The following is a 25546-nucleotide window of genomic DNA, read 5'->3' as shown; positions in this document are numbered from 1 at the left end:
TCGTCTCACTTTGGAGGTCTGTCGGCCACAGTGAAGTCATCATGTCTCAGCTTTCAGCGACACCTTTATTACCCCTACCTGAATTGATGAACGACAACTCGGAGTTATTAAACAAGAATCCTGGAAGTTGTCTTTGATCTTTTTCCTAAATCTCCAGCCATAAGCCTTACCAACTATTACTGGGTCAACCTCCTTCCTAAGTATCTTCCCGGAGACCCCATTCCTATAACCATTGCCTTGGTTTTCTTCATTTATCAATCACTTGAATTAGTGAAAAATCTTTCCTTTCCCATGTATTCCTGCACCCCTCTGCAGCTGGGGTGACCTTTCTAAAGACAAGTCTGGTCATGGCCACTCTGCCTGCCCAAAAGCCTCCTGGGGATTCCCGTGGCTCCTCCCGCAAGCTTCTTTGCTTCCCCCATGGAGCTTCTTGTGAGAGCCCTTCTCTCCAGCTTTGTCTCTTAGCTCCTTCTTCCATGTGCTGCTTCAGCCACGCTGAACTTTCTTCCAGTTTCCAGTGGCACCACTTATGCCCTCATGCTGGGCAGTTACTTGGCTGTCCCTTATGCTTCGGAGGTGTGTCTTGTATCCCTGTTTCCCGGGTGCCCCGGCCCTGTCGTTTGCGCACTGCATGTGGGGCACTTTATCTGCTAGCTCAGGTGCCAAGTCTGCAGGATGTCGTTACTGACTCCACTCCTCAGCAGGGCCAAGTGTCTTTGCCACGGGTCCCCACAGTACCCTGCTCTTCTATCATAACACTTTAATTGCTTCCTCAGCTCTTTCCCACTAGACAGTCTCTTATCTAAAATAATTAAATGATAAATTTTAACACAGCAATTTTAAACTGAGCCCTAATTAATAAATGATAGACTTTCAGTATATAAGGTGAACACCAGAGAACATCTCATTTTATCCTCTTGTTTAATAGAGAAGGAAATTGCAGCCAAAAAGAGTTAACGATATTCCTAAGGTCACTAGGTAATTCATCAGTTGTTAATCATTCTTCTCAATGCAGACGTTGGCCACAACTCCTGTCCTTTCTCTCATTTTGACTGATTCTGATTTCCTCTACAAGAAGCCTGCAAAGCCTTAGCTGGGATGAAAGCATGGTTTAAACTTCATGTTGCCTTGGTTATCAACCAATCAAATGATAGAGTTAAACTTATAAGAGGCCTGTCGTTTCTCATTTAAGATAATTTTTTTTTTTTGGCTGAATTACAGGGAACAGGGGCTTATTCAGGCTCCTTCCGGTAGGACTACATGTGACAATACAGGAAACACATTTCCTGGGTAGAGCAGAAGGCACAGAATGGGCAGCCTCACAGAACCTTGGGCTAGAAGATCATGACAATTCAAGAAGGCTATAGGGGACTGTTATTGTTTCTTCTCCCTCAGAAGCAAAACTGTGGATTTTTACTCTCATGCTGTGATCTTCGAGGGGCTCAGCTCTCCCCTTTCTCTTTCCTCTGTATATTTTTCTAGTACCTCTTTCTGTTGGGAACTGACTAAGGCTTTTGAAATTCATAAGCTCGCTTTCTGAAAGGGTTAATATGACTGACTGGTTTAACTAATCACTGTCATTGTTGACTGGAGTCAAGACAGCTCATAGGTCACTTGAAAGCTCCTGACTGGCCATTCTCAGGCCGTGTGGGAATGATAGGTCCAACTAGTTGTGGAAAAGAAGATGGTCTCTTACAGTATGGAGCAGGGCCATCTCAGTTCAAGTCAGCCTGGACTAATTTTGTTAGCAAAGGTCTGTGCACATGGACAGGATTATACAAAGCTTGTCAAATAAAGTTCTGGATAATACAACGCTTGTCAAGTGAAGTTTATGGTGATAATTTAAAGTTACTCTAAAGATGGGATTTTTTTTTTGTCTGCATCTCTAAGGCCTAAAAAGTATCATCTACTGAAAATATTGAAATTGAATATGAATATTCTCTCCCACTAGTTTCTGAATAGTTTGATTTTCACAGTCATCTATTCTGGGAAGAAATCTGAGGCCTGGATTGGAAGAGCACATAAGAACGTGTCAGCATGACACTCGCAAAATTGAATGGATTTGGTGAATGTATGGTGAGTTTTTCCAGGCACATATATTTATAAAGTTGATTTAAAAATAAGAATGTAGGAGTGATGGTATTTGACATTCAGAATAAATATTTTGACAAGCATATGTCATGATTTAATGGTACATATTCCTTAAAGTAGACAGGAGTAAAGCTGTGGAAATGAATGTCTTTCGAGGAAGCGGTACTTAACTTCTGTGAACCTGCTGTTGAGTTTCCCCGCGTACTCGCCTGTCACTCATGCCTTTACTCTAACTTCACATAACTGGACCATTATTTTCAAAGATACCAATAATGTGAACCTGATTGGATTCTGGATTTTCAAAAAAAGCTGTAAAAGATGTTTTGGGACATTTGGACACATTTAACATACACTTCATATCATATGAAATTGCTGAATGAATGTTAATTTCATTTGGGGTAATAATAGTATTATGGTTATACAGAATGTCCTTATTTTCATGATATGCCTAGTGAGGTATTTAAGAAGTATTCATAGTTAAATGGATGGGAATAAATAAATTAATTAAGCCTACATAACATAATACGAACAATTGGGAAATACAGATGCTATTAGTTCAATTTTTGTGCAGTTTAATTTAAAAAATAAACATAAGTTGGAGGAAAATGTGTTGCTAGTAGTTTGGTGTTGTGAATGGCTCAAGTTTGAGACCTGAGAGTTGAACAAATCTCAGATTAAGGAAAACAGGTCTTGACATTTCCTTGGAGTAACAAGTAGTCTGGTGTTTAACCAAATGCCCTGCTGAATTTGGGGCACCAACAGTGAATATCTCATTAATGACAAAATCTTGAAACAGTCTTTGTGGAGGGAGCCAAGCTGGCCGCTCCTCAATTTAACTATTAATAAGAAGTGGCGTATTTCATTCAATAGCTGCTTTACCGTCATTAATAAAACAATTACCCATTAAATGGAGGATTCCGGAAAGTCGCCTCTTTGACAATCTTGCTTACAGTTATTTGGCCACTGCAATTGACACTAAATTTAGAACTCATGGCAGTGTGAATGGATCCCTACAGATGGTCTAGCCCTGTACACATCATCATGCACTCCTAAAGGGGACAGTTTCAGCCTATTTCAAAACATTATAATTTTGCAGAGAATGAGTGTCCTTGGTAAAAGGACACATCTAGACCAGATGCAATATGGCTGTCACTGGGCTGCAGGGAAAGCCTTGCACACAGAAGGCGGTGGGAATGATGCCCCTGGAGTTGTGCATCACAGGACCAGATGTCACGAAACCCACTTGCTTGTTGAAATTTTCAGCACCGTGGAGGTGGTTAAACAGCTTGAAGGTCTTTTGTGATCCATTCATTCTGATTTTGGACTGTTGTTATTGCACCTATACTTTTGTTCTGGCATTTTTGCAAATTTATTTTTTTGGATGGATCAAGTAGCCAATAATTTAAGAAATGTAATCAGTAATTTCTTAAGGCAAAAACCTTACCAAGCAAATGCCAGAATGCATTTGAAAAAATAACCTTCTAACATTAGTAATTGTCTTTATAGCCTTTGTCTGTTCTGGAGTTTGGAGCATCCTATATCTTTCGAGCTGTTTTAAATATTATTTTTGAAATGGGAATAGCATGAGTTGGGTAAGTAGAGGTTTCTATAGAAGCTCCTTTTATGTTTGGCTTGTGCCACTCATGATAGGAATAGGAATTCAGACTTTGGGGTCATATATTATTCAAGGAAAGTTAATTTGAGATAGTGGAACTTCTAAACAGTATTTGCTTTTTTTGTGCTGATGACCATCCAGTACTAAAGTTTCATTTGAGATGCAACTAATTACCTTTGTCACTTTGCTAAAGGTTGATATTAATCTTCTGTCCTTTCTTATTAGGTCTATTGACATAGAGGCAGATGATCACAATAATGGGAGGAAAAGAGCAGAGAACAGGTTATCCACAGGCAGTGACTCTTATTGTTTTATTGAATAGTTCTTTTGTCAAAATGGCTGCAAGAGAATTTTCAGGATGCCAGTATCATCACATAAACCTAAATTCATAAAGCTTTCTGCACTTGAATCATATTTTTAAAGTTTAGCTCAGGGTTTTCTATTATTCAGCTCACTGGGGTCGAAGCAATTCTGTTGACATTTTCTGTAAGTGGATTAGGCTCGCAGTCATTTGCCCACAGCGAACAGATGGCTTCTTAAGCAGAGCACCCTCGCAGGAACCTATCCTATGGTATCTTCGGAAATATAACGGGTCTATCACAAAAAGATAATGTTTGTCATTAATTTCTTTTGGTGACAGATGATTTTAGTTTATTTTTACTTTCTCATCTGGCTTAAATGCAACAGCTGTTTAAATTTTTTTTACTCCAATAGAGAGCAACATTCCAGCGTTTTACACTAAACAATGTTGTAAGCTCTAAATTACAAATACGAAAATAAGCTTGTGAAACAGGGAGGATGATGTGCTCTGGGCCTCCCCAAGGAAAGGTCGCACATCAATACAGGTGTTACTCTTTTTATTTTAATCGTTATGGCGTGTTGCATAGGACTAATGAATGATCAAGACAATTTTGTTCTAAGTAAGTTTATTTCCCTGCCCTGCCACTTCACCAACTTGTCTTTTTTTATGTTTCAAAGTGGTTTTTGTTTCCTCACATGTTATAAGGTAAGGTGCAATAGACATCAATAACATTGTCATTGATAAGGAAACACTGCATTTATTAAAACCGTTTAGGTTTTTTTTGTTTACAGAATAATAATAATGGCTAATAATCATTAGATTTTGCTACATATCTTAAGCATTGTTCTAAATGACTCACATGTATTATCTCTATTAATCTCACAATAAGCCTACAGATGGGTATAACTACCATAGCCATGTCATAGATGAGGAAATTATTTCACCGAACGACCTTGCCCAAGGTCGAAAAGCTAAGAAGTCGTAAAGCCAGGATAGGAATGCAGTTAGTCTGACAATGGAGGTCACACTGTAAGTTCACCTGTGGAATAACAATATGGTGACAACTCAAAGTCTCTAAACAAGAGTGTTATTATATGAGAAGTGCGAATCCTTTGAATCTGTTGTATTCTTTCATCGCTCCTGGAGTTCTGGTTCTGCTCCTCAGCTCAGACAGCCTTTTACATGGGAGGTATCCCAGAGACCTGAGAACTAACTGACAAGTCCTCACATCAACAGCATCCTTTAAAATGTTTAGCTGATGCTTGCAATAAATCTTACACTTTTAAATTTTTCAATTTTGGAGCTCATCTATTAGGGCTTATGATGGTATCTTTGAAATAAAAATCAATCATCTCCATATTTCTTTCACGCATGAATCTTCTACCATTACTTTTGTAGTTCAGTTATCTGAAAATTTGGCACAGATTAAAATTATTAAATTCTTCCAAACTCTGAAGTTTGCAACATTGAAGGCAAAAATCAGACATTAAAGTACCAACACCAAAGGCAGTATTTTTGTCTAATATATTCATGGAGTTCTATCAAAGGAGTTTTTTAATCTTTTTTAAACCAAGTAGGTCTTAAGCTATTAAATGACATGTTCAACATATCATATAATGTATCTAAGTGAAAAGAAAAATAATATAGTAAATAAAAAGCACCTATTGGCTAGGGAAACAGGCATTATTAATTTCCTTTACACTTATTTCCTGTATGAACCTGGGTAATATATCTATTTAGCCTTCTTGAGTCCATTTCTTTATAAAGTTAAAAAATATATAGCTTTCCTTCAAATGTCTCAAAGTTTTGAAATAATTGCTAAGAAATGTTACTTAGCAGAACAAAATGATAATGTCTTTAAATGATACTTAATTCTTTTCCAATTTCAGTGCTTTTTTTCAGGTATAAATTTCAAGGAAAAAAATAAATTTTAAGTAGGTAAAATATAAGGAAAAATGGAATATACTAGGCAAGTTTGGATAATGTGGCATAGGAGCAATATCCTTCCAGAACACTCTCCAATACTATTTATATCTGTATCTGTAAGACTGTAAAACTAAGGACCAAAAGGTCCTCATATTGTACTTCGCTCATTATAATAAACCAAGAAAGAAATAAAGATGCCTCTCTATCATTCAGATTGTTGCTCAGGTATGACTTGCCTGATCCCCTAGACTGTATGTTCTCACAGAATCACAATCCTTTGAAGCTCATAGGACAACTGGTGTATAGGCATAACGTTATTTTTATGGCTTTTTGGTTTATGCCTGTACGCCTAGCAAGATTTAAGTTCTGTGGGGGCAAGAAAAGCACCTGTATTCACCATCTTATCCCGTCTAGCCTGTTTGTTTTTATTGGGGGCACTACTGCCCCCTAGAGGATATTTTAGGAAATTGTGAAAGCGATTGGGAGGATTCTCCTGGCATTTGGTGGGAGTGGTCAGGAATGCTGGATGTCCTGCACTGTAGGAAGGTGCAGCATAATGAAGAATTGCCCCATGTCCTGCAAGACTTTCTTAAGTCCTGCCTGACTAAACCCTCCAAAATACAAATTTAAGTACTTTAGTAAATTATATTAATTTTTTATAATAAGTCATATGAAAGACCTAATAATTAAGGGAAAGGTAGTTACTGAAAGAGAAGTCTAAATGAATAAAGATATTGTTTCCATATTGTTGAATAATTTATTCACTGTGGGAATTATGGTTATTGAATAAGTGCTATACAGTATTACTAGAACAAACTGGGAAGTGAGATATTGGGTTTAATTTGAAACTCTGTTCGTTATTATTTACAATTCTTGGTAGAACATCTCCGGTGTCTTGCAAAGTAGAAGTTGATATTATCAATCACAAGAAAAATGTCCTACGAGGTATTTTTGAAGGTTTGTCAAGTTTAGTGGAGTGTATGGACATTATTAACTTTCTCATTTGTGGGATTATCAGACTTTTTCTCCATGATGAGAGTCTGTACTTGTCTTGGCATGTTATCCCTACCTTAATTAAAGTTAATTCCTCCCTTCTTTTATTATATACAAATAAATCTTCTCTGTGGCCATTGTTTGTTTTTATACTAGTGTCTGTCTGGTACATCTGTGTTGTCATTTTCCTATTTTTTTTTATATGTGAAATGGCATATGATCTTATGTCTCTTTTACACTTAAATGAATTCATATTAAGTAAAGGCAGGCATCTGCTGCCAGCTTCATTCCGGTTTCTTGTGTGCCTGCTTGAGTGGGCATTTATGTATTGCCATACATATTATTTTGTTTTAAATGACCATTATCTTATTTCTTCTTACATTATAGCTAAGATACTATATTTACATAATTTTTAATAATGTATATAACTAGGTTATATTATTTATGACTTTTAGGATACTAAAGGGAGCCTTACAAAATATTTGTTTTAAAGGAACTTGGTTCTGATAGGGTTGAGAACTGCAGGTCAGAGACAAAATCTGATATATGGTAAATGTTTAACAAATATTTGCTTGAAGGATAGATAGATGAATAAAGCAACAATAGAGGCCCAAGTCCTCACCGATATCTTAATGAGTCCACCATTGTTACCAAATCACAAAGAAGAAGTGGGTGTGTATTTGTTCACATGTACACAGCTTAGAACAATGTACAGTCGGGACAACAAATGGAAAGTGGAGATATTAAATTAAATGTCTACATACACATATATTTAAGCTCTGGCGAACAAGTGCATCTCAATGCAAAAACTAAATGGTTTTATCAATGAATGAAGACGTTACCCATCATTAAGGGTATCTGTGGTCAGCAGTGTAGCTCCTTGATTTTTTATTTTATTATTATGATGATGGTATTATTTTTCAGCTTTATTGGGATATAATTGACACATATCATCGTGTAAGTTTAAGGTGTACAATGTGATGATTCGATATATGTATATATTGTGAGATAATTACCACGATAAGGTTAGTTAATACATCTATCACCTCATATAGTTACCTTTTTATTTTTTGTGGTGAGAACATTAAAATTTTCTCTCTTAGCAACTTTAGAGAATGCAATACATTATTGTTAACTGTAGTCAATATGCCGTACATTAGATCTAAAGAACTTATGTATCTCGTAACTGGAAGTTTGTGCCCTTTGACCACCTTCACCCATTTACCCCAACCCCCTGCCTTTGGCAACCACCAGTCTACTCTGTGTTTATGAGCTCTGTTCATTTAGATTCTACGTATAAGTGAGATCATCCAGTATTTGTCTTTCTCTGCCTTATTTCATTTCGTATGATGCCCTCAAAATGCATCCATGTTGTTGAAAGTGGCAGGATTACCTTCTTTCTCATGGCTGAATAATATTCCTTATATATATAACAAACAGCTTTTAAAATATATATAAATATTAAAGGTGTTATATACATATTAAAGACACATATATTAAAGATGTCCTATATATAGAAAATGTGAGATGTTTATTTATAAAGAAGATGCAATATGTACATATGTGTTTATATGTATCTGATGAAAACTCAGATTGTTTCAATTTAGGGGGATATTGTAAATAACGCTGCAATGAACGGGGGGTGTAGATATGTCTTCAAGATCCCAATTTCATTTCTTTTGGATATATACCCAGAAGTGGATCACGTAGTAGTTCTATTATTAATTTTTGAGGGAACCTACATACTATTTTACATAGTGGCTGTACCGATTTATATTCCTGCCAACGGTGCGTAGGGATTCCCTTTCTCCACATCTCTGCCAGTGCTCATCTCTTGTCTTTTTGGTAATAGCCATCTTAACAGATGTGAGGTGGATTGATATCTCATTGTGGTTTTGATTTATGTTCCCCTGATAATGAATGACACTGAGCACCTTTTCATACACCTGTTGGCCATTTGTACGTTTTCTTTGGAAAAATGTCTATTTAGGTCTCTGCCAATTTTAAAAATCAGATTATTTATTTATTTTTTTGCTATTGAGTTGTTATATATTTTGAGTTGTTATATATGTATCTAGTTCCTTATATATATTTGGATATTAACATCTTATCAGGTATATGGTTTGCAAATATTTTCTCCCATTCAGTATGTTGCCTTTTTACCTTGTTTTTTTTTTTTTTTTTTTCTCCTCCTTATGAAAAAGACTTTTCACTTGGTGTAATCCCACTTGTTTGTATTTGCTTTTGTTGTTTGTGCTTTTGGTGTCTTACCCAAAAAATCATTGCCAAGATCAATGTCAAGGAATTTTTCCCTACGTTTTTTGCTAGTAGTTTTATGATTTCAAGTGTAACATTTAAGTCTTTTAACCATTTTGAGATAAATTTTGTGAGTGGTATACAGGGGTGCAATTTTATTCTCTTGCATGTGAATATCTCGTTTTCCACTCATTTATTGGATATTCTTGGCTCCCGTGTCAATTATTAGTTTATTGTACGTGGGTTTATTGCTAGGCTCTCAGTTCCATTTATTTATATGTCTGTTTTTATGCCAAAGCCATACTCTTTAGATTATTGTAAGTTTGTAATGTGGTTTGAAATCAGGAAGTCAGATGCCTCCAGCTTTGTCCTTTTTTTCTCAGGATTGCTTTGGCTCTGTGTGTGTGTATTTCCATATGAATTTTAAAATTTTTCTGTGAAAAATTCCATTGGAATTTTGATGAAGATCCCATTGAATCTAAAGATGACTTTGGGTAGTGTGGACATTTCAATAATACTAGTCTTTCTGATCCATGAGCATGACATATCATTCCATTTCTTTTTGTCTTCTTCCATTTCTTTCATTACTGTTTTATAGTTTTCAGTGTACAGATCTTTCACCTCCTTGGTTAAATTTATTCCTAAGGATTTTATAATTTCTTATGCTGTTTTTAATGGAATCTTAAATTTTTTCTTTCTGTTTGTCGTTAGTGTATAGTAAAATAACTGATTTTTTATTGTTGATTTTGTATTCTATAACTTTACTGAATTCATTTATTACTTTTAACAGTTCTTTTTTTTTTTTTTTTTTTTTGATGGCCTCTTTAAGGTTTTCTATATATAAGGTCAGGTCATCTACAATCAGAGACAGTTTTACTTCTTCCTTTCTGATTTGGAATTCTTTTATTTCTTTTTCTTGCCTAATTGGTCTGGCTAGGATTTCCAGTACCTTGTTAAATAAGAATAATGTGAGTGAGCACCATTTTCTTGTTCCTGACATTAGGGGAAATGCTTTCAACCTTTTCACCATTGAGCGCGTTACCTGTGGGTTTGTCATATATAGCCTGTATGATGTTAAGGTACAGTCCTTCTATACTCAATTTATTGAGAGTTTTTAATCATAAAAAGATGTTGAATTTTGTCAAAGGATTTTTATGCATCTATTAAGATAACATGATTTTTATCTTTCATTTTCTTAATGTGATATAATTATATTAGTATTAGTATTTAAATAATATTAAACTACTTCACTATATATAACATTTTATATATACAACTACACAAATTCTCATCTATATTAAAAACTGTTTTGAAAAACTGTGGTTAATACAAATGTTTTCTGCTTAAGAAAAAGTTACCATTTTGAAGTAAATAGGGATCTTCTTTCCTTCGACACTCAAGTTAGTCAAGATTTTTTGACGAGAAATAGTGTAACAATGCAGGATGTTATTTGACGAAGAAATATGGGGGAAAATATCTTTTTTGCCAGAGCTTTAAAACATATGCTTTCAAATTTAACTTTCAAATATAATTTTTCATTTTGTTGAATTTTAACAGAGTATGACTTCAAATTTTTTATAGACTTTTGCATGGTCATGCTTATTAAATATGCCATTCTGCTTTATTTTGCAATGTTGCTTTCTCTTTAATATTAAATTGTTCTTAAAATTTCTTTGGAATATTTTCTATACTTCATAAATTATTTTTCCTTCAGAACTAGATTCTCAAGTATTAAAAAAGATGCATTTGTGTTCTATTTCCATAGTCTTCAGAAACATTTGATCAACTGAGTTTATGACCAATACTAAAATGCCTCAGTCACAAAACTAATTTAAAAAATGACTTATTATAAAATTATGAAATCTAATGGCTCAGGCAACCATGTCCAATATAATTCCCTTTCTGTTCCTATAAAAATAGTGTAATTACATTCTGAATAAAGTTTTGAAAAGCAATGTTTAATTTGTTTTGAGTTCAGAGTTTTGGAAGAATAACATAAAAAGCTCCATTAAGCCAATACTCTTAGACAAGAACTACTCTACGATTTTTCATCTATGTTTTTTAAGTGTTCATAAAGTAAAAATTCAACTTTTTAAGTGGTGGGTAGAATGCATTGAAATATTTGGTTGCTAAGGTGTTGAAAAATAATAAATCTGAGTGTTGATATCTAAATGCAATGGAAACTCCTGCGTTTGTATAATTAGAGTATTTTGTCCATAATTCTCTAATGACTACACCTTTGTGCTTTGTAACACTTGTTAATATCTTGCATGCATTCCTTACATAGCTAAGCTTTCATTCTGGAAAGCAAGAATTTTAGGCCACTTTTGCACAGTATTCCGGTAATGTAACATCAAGAGAAATACACCTATCATGGATGACATCAACACATTTTTGATCTGCTATTTTAACTTCTCAAATAACAGGCATTGTAATAGTTGTTTCTATTTGTTTGCAACAAAATATTAACCTCTTAAGGTAATACTGAAATTCTCCCAAAGCACGGTTTTTGAACTGGTAAGATAGTGGTGCACAGCTTACTATAGTGTAGTCTTGTCCACCAAAAAGTAACTGGAACGAATAAAGAGGCCAGCTTTTACTGCAGCATTATTCGTGGGTGGCTCTAGTTGTGGGCGTGAACTCATAAATGGAAAGAATATCAGAGGACTCAGTCTGCCATTGAGTGTGTGCTGAAAAATACCACCTCAGTTCTGCTTGGAGACGGAGCTGCATTTGTTTATGTGTATAGTTGTGTATATGTGAGGCTCTCTCTATTCCCAGAGTCTCAATTAGCTGCTTTAAATATTTGTGGTGTGCTCTGAGACAACCCACACATTTCCTTCACACGTGACAGGGACACAAGTTAAGATATTCTCCTGTTCTTTTCATGCACTGATATCACAAGGGCTAGTGCAGTTCATGGGAAAAATGGATGTGAAGGAGTCACGGATGTCTTTTGTAAATTACTCTGCCAGATTGTAGCCAAAGCTATTTTCAGACAGTGGTGGTGGAGGAACTGCATTTCTTGGTGAGAACAGAAATAACAAAAATTCTAAATATTTTTTGGAAGATGATAATATATGTTACTAATAGGTAACTTACAAATATATAACTAATAGCAACTTAAATTCAGAATTCTAGCTCCTTTTAATGTTATGATATGATGAGATAATGTGTGCAAATGAGTTTACACTTAGTATATTAAATGATAAATGTTAACTTCTGGTTGATTTTGTGATAGTATTTTATTTTCAATAATAAATTTATCAGTGGTAATAAAAATTTTGGTGGTATTGTACAGCAGCTCTATTTACAATCTAAATTGCATCAGGTATTTCTCGATTTCTAGATAATGTATTTTAATTGCAATTTAATGCATTCGGAAAGATTTGGTTATGAATGTCTAATGTCTCTTTAAAATTAATTAATCATTGCTTATTTTTAGATTTAAAAATCACTGTACTGATCTCTCTAAGGTTTTCTGTAATTCCAAGTGTCATCATTTTTTAAACATGTTGGGATTTCCATGGATTCTTACATTCAGAAGCTGAATAACTGTGAAGGCTGAATTGGTGGCCCATTGCTCTTGAGACTTTTGATAGTCCTGTTGTCCCATCATCATCAGTCTGCCTGAGATGCTCTCTATTACTTTCCTTTGTGTTAAAGCAGTCTTTCTCATCCCGCACCCCCCCCCACTCCCCCGCCCGAAGCATCCCTAGTAACAGAAGAAACTCCAAATTCCCATGAGATGTGAGTGTACTGAAATGTCAGTAGCAGCTTGACATTTCTTCCAGGCTGAGTTTTCAATGATCAAATTGTACCTTAATTTTACATTCAAGGCCATCACCATTCCAGACTTATTTTAGTATTTGAGAGGTGTTTCAATTTGTAGACCACCAAATAAAATGAGTTCTCCTGGGTTTCTCTCCTTCCTCCTCCTCTCCCAAGACAACTGTTTAAGAATTTTTGAGCATATTCTTTAGAAATGCCCTGTTACAGTACTCCTTGAATGCATACTAAACATTGATATCTTTAAATGGCTTAGCTGATCTGAATACCTTATATGTCTTGTAGGAAATGATACACAGGACTTTGAGGAGAAATGTAGCAGGGTAGAGGGAGGGTAGTTGGGTAGGGGAAATCGCTGCACATAAAATGAGAAAAAAATCAGCACTAAAAATGAATGCTAGGATGGGAGTTATCAATAAACTTCACCCTCTCTACAAAGGTTCCTAGAATGAGTCTTTTCTGGTTCTAGTGCATTAATTGGGAGTACTCAGGGAGTTGACTCCTTGAATCACAGAAAAGAAAGATGACCTCCATTCCTCCTACTTAAAAAGATAGAAAATTTTTTTTACATAATTTTTCCATGTAAACTCTTCATAACTTAGTCTTTCATGTTTTTCTTCTTCTATTAGTTAACAGTTTAATTTCTCTTTCTGCTTTTCTTTTTTGCTTTTATCGTTCAGCCAGGATGTGTTGTCTCCTGGTTATCAAGAGATGATGTAGTTGTGTTTTGTGCACTGGCACAAATTGTTTTCTCCACTTGGCCATTGTTTCCTAGAGAGACTGACTTCTATTTACCAGAGCTGGCACCATCTGGCATTTAGGCCTGAATGCCACCTCTCAGACTGAGATGACATTCTGACTGATTAATTAGACATGTTTTGTAACCTGCTGCAGGAGAAGGATGTGAGGGCGTTCTGCATTAGTAGTATGGAGCTTAATGTTTTTGCGTGTTTCACAGTTCTCTTGCAATAAAGGAAGATGCCTATTTTGCTTTTGTTAATGCTTTTAAAATGCTTGATGGAAATTTTAAAATTTCAAAAAAAAAAAAGGGAGCTTTCCAAAGTAATACTCTGAAAATGGGTATGGTTATAATCTCCTTATCAATAGTTTTTGTAAAAACAGTAGCACTATCCATATCTGTAAATCAGACTCCTGTAGATGCATTTTAAACAAGTTAGTAAAATTTATAGTAAAGTATGCACAGCACCAAGATATTCATTATAATTGTAGACAATGTTAAATTCTTTCCATATCACCTTATAACATAGTTTACTTGTGATTATTTAAATCGCAAACAGCTTTTCAACTTATTTTCTTTAATCTTTAGGACTGTGAGAAAGGCAGAAGGGTATTTTTATTTTACAGAAAATAGAATGGGCCCAGAAGAAATTATTGGAACTAAAAGCAAAACTAAGATGCTTTGACTTTTGCCCCTGCCAGTGTGTTCTTGGCATACCCTATCTTTGTGATTCTCTAAATTCCATCTCTAAGTTCTATTAGACTGCCACACGGGTAATGAATTTCTTTTTATCTGTGTCGTTTCCATGGGTAACAATAAATAGGAGGCTTTCATATGCTTTGTAGAGAGTGCATGATTTGCCTTAAAGAGATGCCATGTTATGTCATGGTTAAGACTACGGACTCTGGACCCAACGGCTGGATTGTACTTAAACTCCAGCTCTACTGCTTAGCAGCCACATGACTCTGGGAAAAGTGACTGCTCTGGACCTCAGTCTTTTTTTTTTTTTTTTTCATTTCTAAACTGAGAATAAGAAAAGTACCAGTCTCATAGGAATGTGTGGCAGTGAATGAATGATGATATATGTCAAGCACAAAGAAAAGTGCCCACACCAAGTAACTTTATATTGTATTATTATTACTTAAGAATTGGATATGATTCCATTTTTCAATGTCCAGAGGGGACTCTTTATGTCTATTCTGTTAAGAACTGACCTCCCAAATTCTGCTGGCATAGTGAATATTTTTCCCTTACAAAATCTGTCTATCTGACAGAGTGTGTATTTTCTAGTCTTTAGTCTTAGTCTAAATTATAACATGGTGTGTGGAACAGAACACTGATCCAAAGGAGAAGACCAGTACTTCAGTCTCAGCTCAGTCATTAACCAGCTGTGACCTTAGGTCAGTCATTTCACTTCGTCAAGCTCAGCTTCTTTTCTCTTCATGAGAAGGCTAGACTATACAACTTCCAAGGCTACTTCCAAAATCTCATCCCATGATTGAGGTAATTACGTTTACTTTAACAAAAATATTAGGCAAAACCCTACTTATTCATCCCATTTAGAGACCTGGCAAATGCCTGTATGTATTTTGAAGAATGAAATATGCCAAGGTTTTTTAAAAAAACATAAGGTCCCTCATATACCTGAGGAAAAAGTGTTCATCAAATTAAAGTGATGAAACAGTGTAACAAGGATGACCTTGCATAAAATAGGTGACTTATCTTTTATCTGGGTCTCTGTTTTGTGGAGGAACTCTCTAGCGATCAGTGTCACCCCCACATCCTCCCATATTGTCCTTTCAGTTTCCGGGTCACACTCTCAGGCATCGCTGTGAGAATGGAGAGAGAGAGAGAGAGAGAGAGAGAGAGAGAGAGAGAGGTGGGTGGCAGGGAGAGAACTACTTCTCTTGTCTGTACACCGGGGAAACATGTTCTGGCTTCCCCACGCTTAATTCTTCAGGCTCCTGGACCAGCATCAGTGTGTACACTTGATCTTTATAATGATGAAACAAAATAAGAAATAAAAATAATGGGAAAAGATCTTTCTCAGACCTTAATGTAACTAACAGCTGATGGTTTCCTGTGATCCTCGTTTGTTTTTTGTTTTGATTGATGTGCTGAGCCTCTGGAGCTTCTCTTTCTCCATCAACCAGATGGGAATGTTGTCCTTGGGCTGATGGGAAAGACAGAAGGAATTGTAGATAACTAATAATTTACTAAAAGGCAGATAGCAAGGATAATCTCCTCCCCACTGCTCGCCCCCCCAAAACAGAAACGGTTAACCAAGCTTTAAGGTGTGTGATTTACTTTACAGAAGATATTTTGCTTTGTAAGCTTTTGTACACAGAGCAGCTGATTTAGTTTTCAGTTCTTTAAGGCAGAGTTTCTTTCTTTGCTTTCTCCCAAGCCTAGGAATGCTAGGACTGGAGTTGCAGCAGTGTGCTAAATCTCAGACCGTGGTGGTGGAAGGGCTGACTGTCCTCAGCTCATTCAGAGGAGCGTTCCCTCAAGCTTGTTTCCCACTACAGGATTCTCAAGAGGCTCCCTGGAAAACTGAGTTCTCGAGTCTGGGTCTGTTTCCTTCCTCACTGAGCAGTAGTCAGTCAAGATATGCCTGGCCAATAACTTTCTTCTGTGGTTTGTATTTCTACCTGTTTATAGGGTCAAGGAGATCTGCTGAAGAATGCAAAGAATGAAGCTATAGAAAACATGAAGCAGATCCAGCTGGCATGCTTGTCTTGTGGACTTAGTAAAGGCCCCAGCAGCAGTGCCGAGACCAAAAGCAAGCGCAGCCTGGAAGCCATTGAGGAGAAGGAAAGCGGTGAGGAGAATGGAAAGCTGTGACCCTGAGCAGTATCCGTGAATTCCCTTGTCCTTTCAGTTGAAGACTCTGTTCTTCTTTCTGGTCTTTCCTTCAGCTTCTTAGATGTTCACAAAAAGATGCCCTCTATGAACATAAACAGATGTTTTCACAATGTCAGTATTTTAATGCAGTTAATTTATCTAAGTTAAAATGTTTAGTAGCAGTGTTTTAAATTTTGAGATTGTGTATACACCCAGGTATAGATGTTGGTGGAAGTGTGTGTGTGTGTGTGTGTGTGTGTGTGTGTCTCAGAGAATGAGAGAGAGAGAGATTGAGAGAGAAAGAGAGAGAGAGAGAGAGAGAGAGAGAGAGAGAGAGAGAAGGGGAGGAGAGAGGTTGAAATCCCGTTAAAATCAATTCTGTGTTGCATTATTCATTTAGTAAGTTATTACTATACCATTTTGGGAAAAAATTTATTAATCTAAAGAGCATTCTCTATAATCTATTGCTGTGTAACTTTACTTCTCTACCTTCATCATTTAATTTAGAGATGTTAATATAGCTTATTATTGAAGGATGCCAAATTTTCAAATTCATCGATGTTTTGATAGATTAAATATAGATTAGAAAAATTCCTAATTATCACAGTAGAAATAAAAGTGAATGTAAGAGAAGCAAATAATCAGAATTTCTGGGAAGATCAGCAAAGTCATTTCAGTTAGCAAACTCTTTAAAATATTTATTAAATAAAGTCAATTTTTAGAAAGCTTTTTATAGTTGTTTACTAAACAGATATGATTTCAATGGAAAAGCTGATCATAAGTGAATTTATACCCACCTATGTGGTACTACAAAACACAGTAAAAGCTCTTTTGTAATTAGAATTTTGATGTGACAATATTATTCAGTTATGAGATTTCAAGGTTGAGATTTGTAGGAAGGTCTTATTCTTCCAAACTGGCAGAATAGCATTTTTTTTTTTTTATGGTAGCAGACATGGGCAGCTAAGGGGTCTTGGCTTTGATAGCATTAAATTTAGAGTACTAAATTTAAATTGAAAGACATTATTCAAACAATACCATATGATTACATTGAGCTGATATAAATTCTGAGTCAGATAACATCTTCATGTTGATTTAAGAACTGATTACAAAATGTCTATGATATAATTTTAACACATGCAGAAAAACAAAAAAAAGCAAATGACTAATTAGGATACATTTATAATTTCATCTAGATAACTTTTGCCCTGATATTTTCATAAAATACTTGAGTGTAATATGTTCGTTACCTCCAACAGAACTAAATGTTCTATGGTTATGAAAATATATTTATTTAAAACATTGCTTTTATTTTGAAAAGCTTCTTAATTAATTTGATTAACAAATATGCTAATTTGGGGGAACCTAAGGGAGATAATTGTTGAAATTTTGCAAATATAAACATCTTCTATAGCTACTGTGTTAAGTTATTTCTGACTTCTTAACACTATTATGTTCATGTTGCACATTACTGAAAAAGTAAAGATATGAAACAACACTTTTATTGTTCTCTTTTATTGTGAATTAGTTGAAAAAGTGATAATGAAAATGGATTATTATATCAAAAGTATCTTAAAGGGTGTGATATGTTCATGGACTGAATATGGTGAAATTTCTCCTTGGATTTAAAGCTGGGCACTTGGGGAAATACCTGAGCTAGTTCAGGTAGGTTTCCAATGGTGCTACAATAGCCTAAAAAAATTCTTTTCCTTCCCTTATATTTAATCTGCATGGTAGAAGGATCAGTGGAATGCATATATCTAAGCCCTTTGTGATGAAAATGAGGTGATATGGACAGAAACAAAACCCACCTGATATCAGCCATTGGATTGATTTCACTTGTGGACCTCTTCATCTTCCTGAATTCCACCTATGCCTTTACTGGTGATGAGGAGAGCAGGGAAGAGAAGATAAAGAATTGCAAACTCAAACAATATTTATTCATTTCTTTACTTGAGTGTCAAATCTAATCCTTGAAAGTGGCTTCCCTAGTTTATTCCTGGAGCTCCACTCTTACATAGGACCTACCGAAATATTCTTGAGAACATGGTAGAGTTCTGTCTCATCAAATGCTATTTCTGGCATTGGGTTTCCCGCCATTCTCTGCTCCCTTACATTTAGCATCCTTGCTAGGTAAGGAGTGAGGTGTGGGGCACAGAGTAACCCTAGAACCTGAGAGTGGAGATGTTGCAAGTGGGAAGAGCCCTATGACAGTCATGCCTCTGGACAGAATAGAACAACAAACAAACAAATAAAATTTTTTACATTATTACATTCTATGAGTGTCTCTCTGCTTTCCAGACCCGAACCTCAGTAGGATAAGCACCTTGTACACTTAGCTTTTGGTGATGCTGGGAAGGTAGTGTGATAGATGTTAATTCTATTTTTGTTTATTAGTATTTACAGTACCAAGGGAATTCGAGGAAGAGATAGAAGGCGTCATTATTTTATAGATGAAAAGCCCAAGGCCACAGACGTGGTAAATGGTAGAAATGACTAAATTCTGGCCTTTCTGATTTAATGCATGAGAATTAAGTAATTTTGATTTTTAATTTAGTTCTCAAAATTTTAGACTAAATTATTAACTGTTTTCTTTATAACTACAAATGAATATTATTGTATTTTCTGGTGAGAAAATGTTAATGATTAATATAAAAATGTAAAAATAGAGAAATGTATGAAAACTAAAAATGATCCACCTCCACTAACATTTAGATTTATACCTCTTCAGACACTGTTTAGAGTTTACACGTACAAATTATGCTTTTATTTTTAACAAAAAATGAGATCATATTATATAAACTGTTTTGTAACAGGCTCTTTATAACAATAAAAAAAACATATCATATCTATATCTATCTATCTATCTATCATCTATCTATCATCATCTATCCTGGAATTTTCACAAATGATATATTTTATTGGCCACAGAATCTTTTTCAAAAAGTTTTGAGCAATAGACAACTTTTGAAAATGAAGAGATTTCACATAAAATATTCAATTTTCTACTTTTAAAATATTGGGTATTCTGACAACACTAAAATCCCTGCCCCCCACCCTGCCCCACACACACACACACACACACACACACACACACACACACACACACACTTCTTACTTGGCATCAATTAATTGGAGCAATACTCTCCAAAAGGGGCCCATGCTGTCCAGTTTGCCAAAGAGCCTTTTCGCTCATTCACATCCTGCCCAGTGGACATCTTAGGTGGCAATTCTTGATTCAAATAATCATTTATAATAATGATATAGCATCCAATTATGTAGATTATCATAGTATATTTAATCAATATCCTGTTGTTATACTTTTCTCTACTAATTTTTTGTTATGTAAGCATTATAGTGACAAAAAAAATCCATATTTTGCAAAGTTGTCCAGATTTTTCTTTAAGATAAATTTCTAGAAGTGGAATTATTAGGTCAAAAAATACATATAATTTTTAGGGATTTTGAGATACATTGCCAAACAGTCTCCAGAAAACTTGTCATTTTAAATTCCCAACAGGAGTTTATGAAAGTATTCAAATCTTGGCTATACTGAATTTAATTTCTTATTATTCTCACCTTTGCTAATTTACTATTTTAAAAAATCTTTTCATTATCTTTACTCTTTAGAGATAATGAACTCATATTATGTTTATTCACTATAATCTCATATAGATGGTCTATTTTTGTTTTCTGATCATTTTTGGGCTATGATTTTTTTTTCATTTATGGTAATGTTAATACATCTTTGTCTACTTATGCTTGTGAAGATAATTCTCTCATTAGCTGCTAGTAGTTTTTTTGGTTTACTTTTTATATTAAATCTACGATTCCCTAGAATTGATTTTTGTGTACAGTGTAAGGTAGAGGCCCATTGTCATTTTTTCCCTACATGGATAATCAGCTGACCCAGCCCATTTTTTGTAAAGACTGTCCTTTGTCCAGGACTCTGTGGTGCCACCCTTGCAAAAAATGAAGCACCATGTATAGGTGTGTCTAGTTCTGGAATCTCTGTTTCCATTGGTCTAGTCTCTCCTGGAAACATTACTGCACTGTCTTAAGTACTCCAGCTTCACAATGTTTCAACAGAGAGTGTAGGCCTCCCCACTTTTCTTCTTCAACAATTTCTTGGTTATTTTTGGCTCTTTGCATTTCTGTATTCCGATCCTTTCACATGGTGTATCGCTCCATTTCTTTGGACCTTATTTAAGTCCTCTTAATATAAGTTTGTAGATATCTGTGTAAAGATCTTGTACCTGTTTTTAAAGTTTATTCCTAGGTATTTGATTTTTTTTTTGTGCTGTTAGAAATAGTAACATTTAAAAATTTTAATTCTCCAATATTTATGGTATATAAATATACAATACATTGTTTTATTTTACCACATTATTTTATTTTGTGACAAGTTTATAATCTTCATTCTTCCATTGGGGAAAATAAGGCACGTTTCTTTGTCTAGGGGGCCCCAGAAGTAATACTTACTAGCTCTCAATTTGGTGACTTTTTATTTCTTCACAGCTATTTTTAGCAGTATCTTGTCAACAAGATAAAAGAAACCAGAAGAGTAAGTCATCCCAAATATGTTTAGGTCATAGTCAACTTAAGCTTAAACTCAAGGAAGTTCTGAGGATGCAAGGGTGGGAATTTCTTTCTTCACGTTTTCATCATGGTGAACATGTTACATCCTGGTGGCGTTAGGCATAAATAAACTTCCGGGCTTTAAATTCTTTCTAAATTCTTCAGAATTTCCCAGACTCTAATTGGAATATGCATTAGAATATGTTGGAATATATGTTTGTATGTAAAATATAATACATAAATGTTTAGATTTTAGGATTGCTAAAACAAACACATTAACAGCTCCTAGCATATTGCTTAATAGCTCCTTTTATCTGTCTTTTATTTATGTGGCCATTGACTTCAGCATTTCTTGACAAAGAATGAACAATTACTTGATGAGTAAAACAAACCATTGACACAGAAAATGATGACAATAGCTTTTATAAGAATATTTTATAGCACTTCTTATCTCTAAAGAAAGCAATGAGGCACAGCTGAATGGAAAATGCCAATCAAATAAAATCTCAAGGACATTGTAACCATTCAATGGTTAGAGGTTTTGCTCAGTAGCTAATATTAATGTACAATATTCTAAAAGTTCTCTTTATGTGTTTTACTTTGAAATTGTAGCTGCTGTTTGTCAGCACATATAAGTAATTTGACTTTACAAGCTGGAGAGTATGGATTCTAGATTTTCTGCACAGTGTTCTTCATCAGTATAATCATATCTGGGACACGATTTATTCTGATGATTTTTTCCCCCATATAATACAATCCTGCCAGGCATGTGAGGCCAAGAGAGTGAAATCCTAGCACTTTGGTGAAAAGACCTGAATAATATATTGGATTTGCAATATTCTAACTTCCTTGTTATCATATTTGGGTCAGGTTTCAGTCATAACACCTACGAAGACCTTTCTTCCTTTTGGCAGAACAGCAAAGGGACATGTGGAGAAAGATCCTGTGTATAATTACAGCCTCACTTTCTGAATTTCTTCTTTCTCCTATCACGGCAGTCTTCCTGTTGCTTCCCCTCCATGCTCTAAATGTTTTTCTGTGCTTCTATGATCTGTTCATTGATTCTGAGCTCAAATTTTTAGTTAGCCTTATGAGCAGAAGAAATATCAAGCTTTCTGGGGGAAAAAAATGTATATAAATCTCATTCATAAGCCACCACACAAAGATAAATCAACTAATAATCCAAGTTTGCTCCTCCACCAGAAGAAATACACTTTTACTCTTGTACATTCTCTATTTGATTTTGATTCCTTTGAGCCATTTCCACCTCTAACTGATTAATTGATCTATTTGCTCCAAGAAGCTTACCTGTTCTATGGGCCAAATGATCTACAGTAGACCACCCTCCATTGTGAAAACAAAGGGCTTTCACCCTGAAGCTGTGTATTTAGTAGTCACCAAATTAGGAAGATTGTTTTCTGTTTCTTTCTTTTGTTAAAATAGCATAAAGGATTTCTGTACCATCAATTAGTTTCTCTGTGCCATCAGTTCAATTTAGTTGTGAGAAGGAATTAAACATGACAATTTAAGGAATTATAGTTTTGGTTTAAAAATTAGAAAAGAATATGCTTTTAAAATTGATTTCTATATTTGTTCATTATTAATAGTGTCAGATTTCACTCCGTTTTTTTTTTTTTTTTTTTTTGCCGAGAGTACATGGACATCTCTAAGATTTAAGATAAACTTCTGAGTAAGAAAATATTGTTCACTAATTCTTTATATATTATAACATACATATCATATATATGTATAATATATAACATATATATAATGTTATACATAATATGTATATGTACATATACATATTATGTATAACATATAATATATAATATATATTATGTAAAACATAATATACATATATAACATATATGTATATAATGCACATATATAATGTATATTATATATAATATACATATATAACATATATGTATATGTATATGTATATGTATATGTATATGTATAATTCTTTTCTCACTCTTCCTGGTGGTTTACTTCTCTTTCATGGAGTCAGCAACTAAATAAACTATTACACAAAGTATTATCTCAGGCAATGTCTCGGGAGAACCCAACATAAATTAGTTGGTAACAGAAATAACTCTAGAAAGAAGAACCTTAGGATGGCATTCTGGAACAATCACCACTGGTCCAATAGCAACAAGGACCTGCTGCTGCTGGTAAGTGAATGATTCCTGATGATACCCTGTGGCACAATGAAGCATCAGAATAAAGAAGACTCACCTGGGATAGATTAGGACAAGGTATAGGTAGAAGGTGAAGTAGTTGCTCTAGCACCTGAATGGTATGGGATTGTTGGGAATTTAAAGGATCGTAGCACTGGCTGCAGAAATCTTCAAAAACAAAAGCAGGCTCAGTTCAACCGATTGTCAGCTCAGAGTGAGCCATAAAAGCCACAAGTCCTTCAAGGCAGCATTTAAGGAAATCTCTTCTCATGAGGCCACAGAGAAGGCAGTGTTGAAAATTATGCCTACATGGTGGAATTAAAGGGAGACTGTATGCATAGGTATGACAGGTTTCCTATGCAAAAACAAAGGCTCTTAGAAGGAAGACTTGGGATGGGATCAGTTGGATGGAGGAATCCAAAGAAAGCTTGAATCTCTAAGGCCTCCTGAACTCCGGGCCAGCAACAGTAGCTTCTCTCCCCCACCTCAGAGTGAAAGGAAGGAAAGGAAGCAGCCTCGTTTCCTCCAGAGCCCATTCAAAGACCTGACCTAAGGAAGGTGCCTTGAAAGAAAATGCTTGTTCTCTTCACCCTCACCTCGTCTCATTCCTCCAGACCAGTAAGTAAAGTAAGGTTTCTTTGTGACCCAAGAGGGGAAGTGAGTTCTCCAGGAAAACATAGCGTACTCACTAAAAAATTGGCTAATATTTACCGGTGAAACCAGGAGAACCTGTGTGGCATTGGAGCTTGAAAGTATTGTATTAGGGGGAATAGAACATAAGGCTTGACAGGCGAGTAGATAGTCACATGGGAAAATTCTCCCGTAAATCAAGCTCCCTGGAAAGGGCAAGCACTTGGACCTGGTCATAATATGCAGCTGATGTCTCCTTGAAGCTTGAACACTTCAGTGGTCTACAATTTACAAAAGGTGGAACTGCCTGATGGGTCAGAAGTCTCAGGGAGTCACCTGATCTGCTCCAGCTGCTTTATCACTAAGGGTGCCACATAAAATTTCACTTGGGAAGAGGCTATTTTACTACTGTAGAAAAATTAGAAAAGCACTAGGTTAGTGGCTCTCTAGGCCTTTTCTAGCGCTAACATGCCATAGGACCCTGGTCGGTTAAGCTCTGGAGTATGACTGTCCAAGGTCAAATACAGGCCTCACCTTTTCTGAGCTATGAGACTTAGGGCAAGATAATTCACTTCTTTTAACATCAAGTCTATCTCAAAAATGGAAGTAATAATTATATCTACTTAACAGAGTTATTATCTTAAATGAGAAAAAACATAATACTTAGCATAGTAAACACTATGTTTATAATACTTAGCATTATAAACGTTCAATACTTATTATAGAAATATAGGCCTGTCTAAAAATAAATGCTCTTAACCAGATTAGATACAGCATAGAAGAGAGATAAACTTTAAACCATACACAATTTTTTATATCAAAGTATTTAGTATCTGCAGTTTAAGTAGATCCTTATAAAATAACAATATATTAGAACTTGCCATTTTTATAGGTACAAAAATGGTTGAAGATTGGCAATTTTTTTTTTCTATATAACATCTGGAAAGCAGCAACTTTTAGAAAAGAATGAACCTTGCTCAGGTGAAGGTTGGCTGTGGGGAGATGGCAGTGATGAGCCACTCTTATGAAGAATGAGAACACGTTGGTGATGGTCTCTTGCATGGTGTCCACTGGCCACCAAGAAACCCAGCCTTGGTCTTGACTTCCAGACATGGGTTCCATGATAAAGAACAGAGACACAGCAAGTCAAATGGCTTCCTGGTTCAGTCTGTGTTGCAGCAGAACTAGTAAGCTAAGTCCTTGGAAGGCTTATTTGAAACCCAGATTGTGATAAAATCTTCACGAAATGAACAACGGTGTTGGTGTACGCATACCTACAGGCCCTGTGAGTGTGTGAACAGCATGGCTTAGTACCACTTGCTTGGAGTAGAGCTAAAGATATGAAAATGAGAAGTCTACTGGTATCTTCAGTGAGATTTCTGTTATCTCATACATTACACATCAAGATTTAATGGTATTTAAAATTTAGGTGATTGGTTTTTATTTTTTCTCATTTTTTTTGCAGTTTATGTGCCCGCTAAAAATAATAATTTTCAGATAGCAATCTTGCAATGCCTGAGCCACATAATCAAGTACTTATATAATTCTTTCATCTTGAATTTTCTCTTCCACAGAGTTTATCAGGTAAATACATGAACATGGGA

At 35.2% G+C, this 25546-nt stretch overlaps 1 protein-coding gene across 1 annotated transcript in view; it reads left to right on the top strand.

Annotated features, from left to right (window-relative positions):
- PLCL1 (phospholipase C like 1 (inactive)) overlaps positions 1–18052 on the top strand; it is a 280128-nt gene extending 262076 nt beyond the window's left edge. Inside the window, exon 6 of the mRNA XM_016131034.2 lies at positions 16372–18052. Within this exon, the coding sequence (XP_015986520.1) occupies positions 16372–16554 (183 nt within the window). The 3' untranslated portion in view covers positions 16555–18052. The remainder of the gene's footprint in view (positions 1–16371) is intronic.
- The last annotated feature ends 7494 nt before the right edge of the window (positions 18053–25546 follow it).

Source organism: Rousettus aegyptiacus, unplaced genomic scaffold, assembly GCF_014176215.1.
Source record: "Rousettus aegyptiacus isolate mRouAeg1 unplaced genomic scaffold, mRouAeg1.p scaffold_m13_p_2, whole genome shotgun sequence".
Classification (NCBI taxonomy): domain Eukaryota; kingdom Metazoa; phylum Chordata; class Mammalia; order Chiroptera; family Pteropodidae; genus Rousettus; species Rousettus aegyptiacus.
The sequence above is the reverse complement of the archived record's forward strand: the minus strand, read 5'-3'. Positions and strand labels throughout refer to the sequence as shown.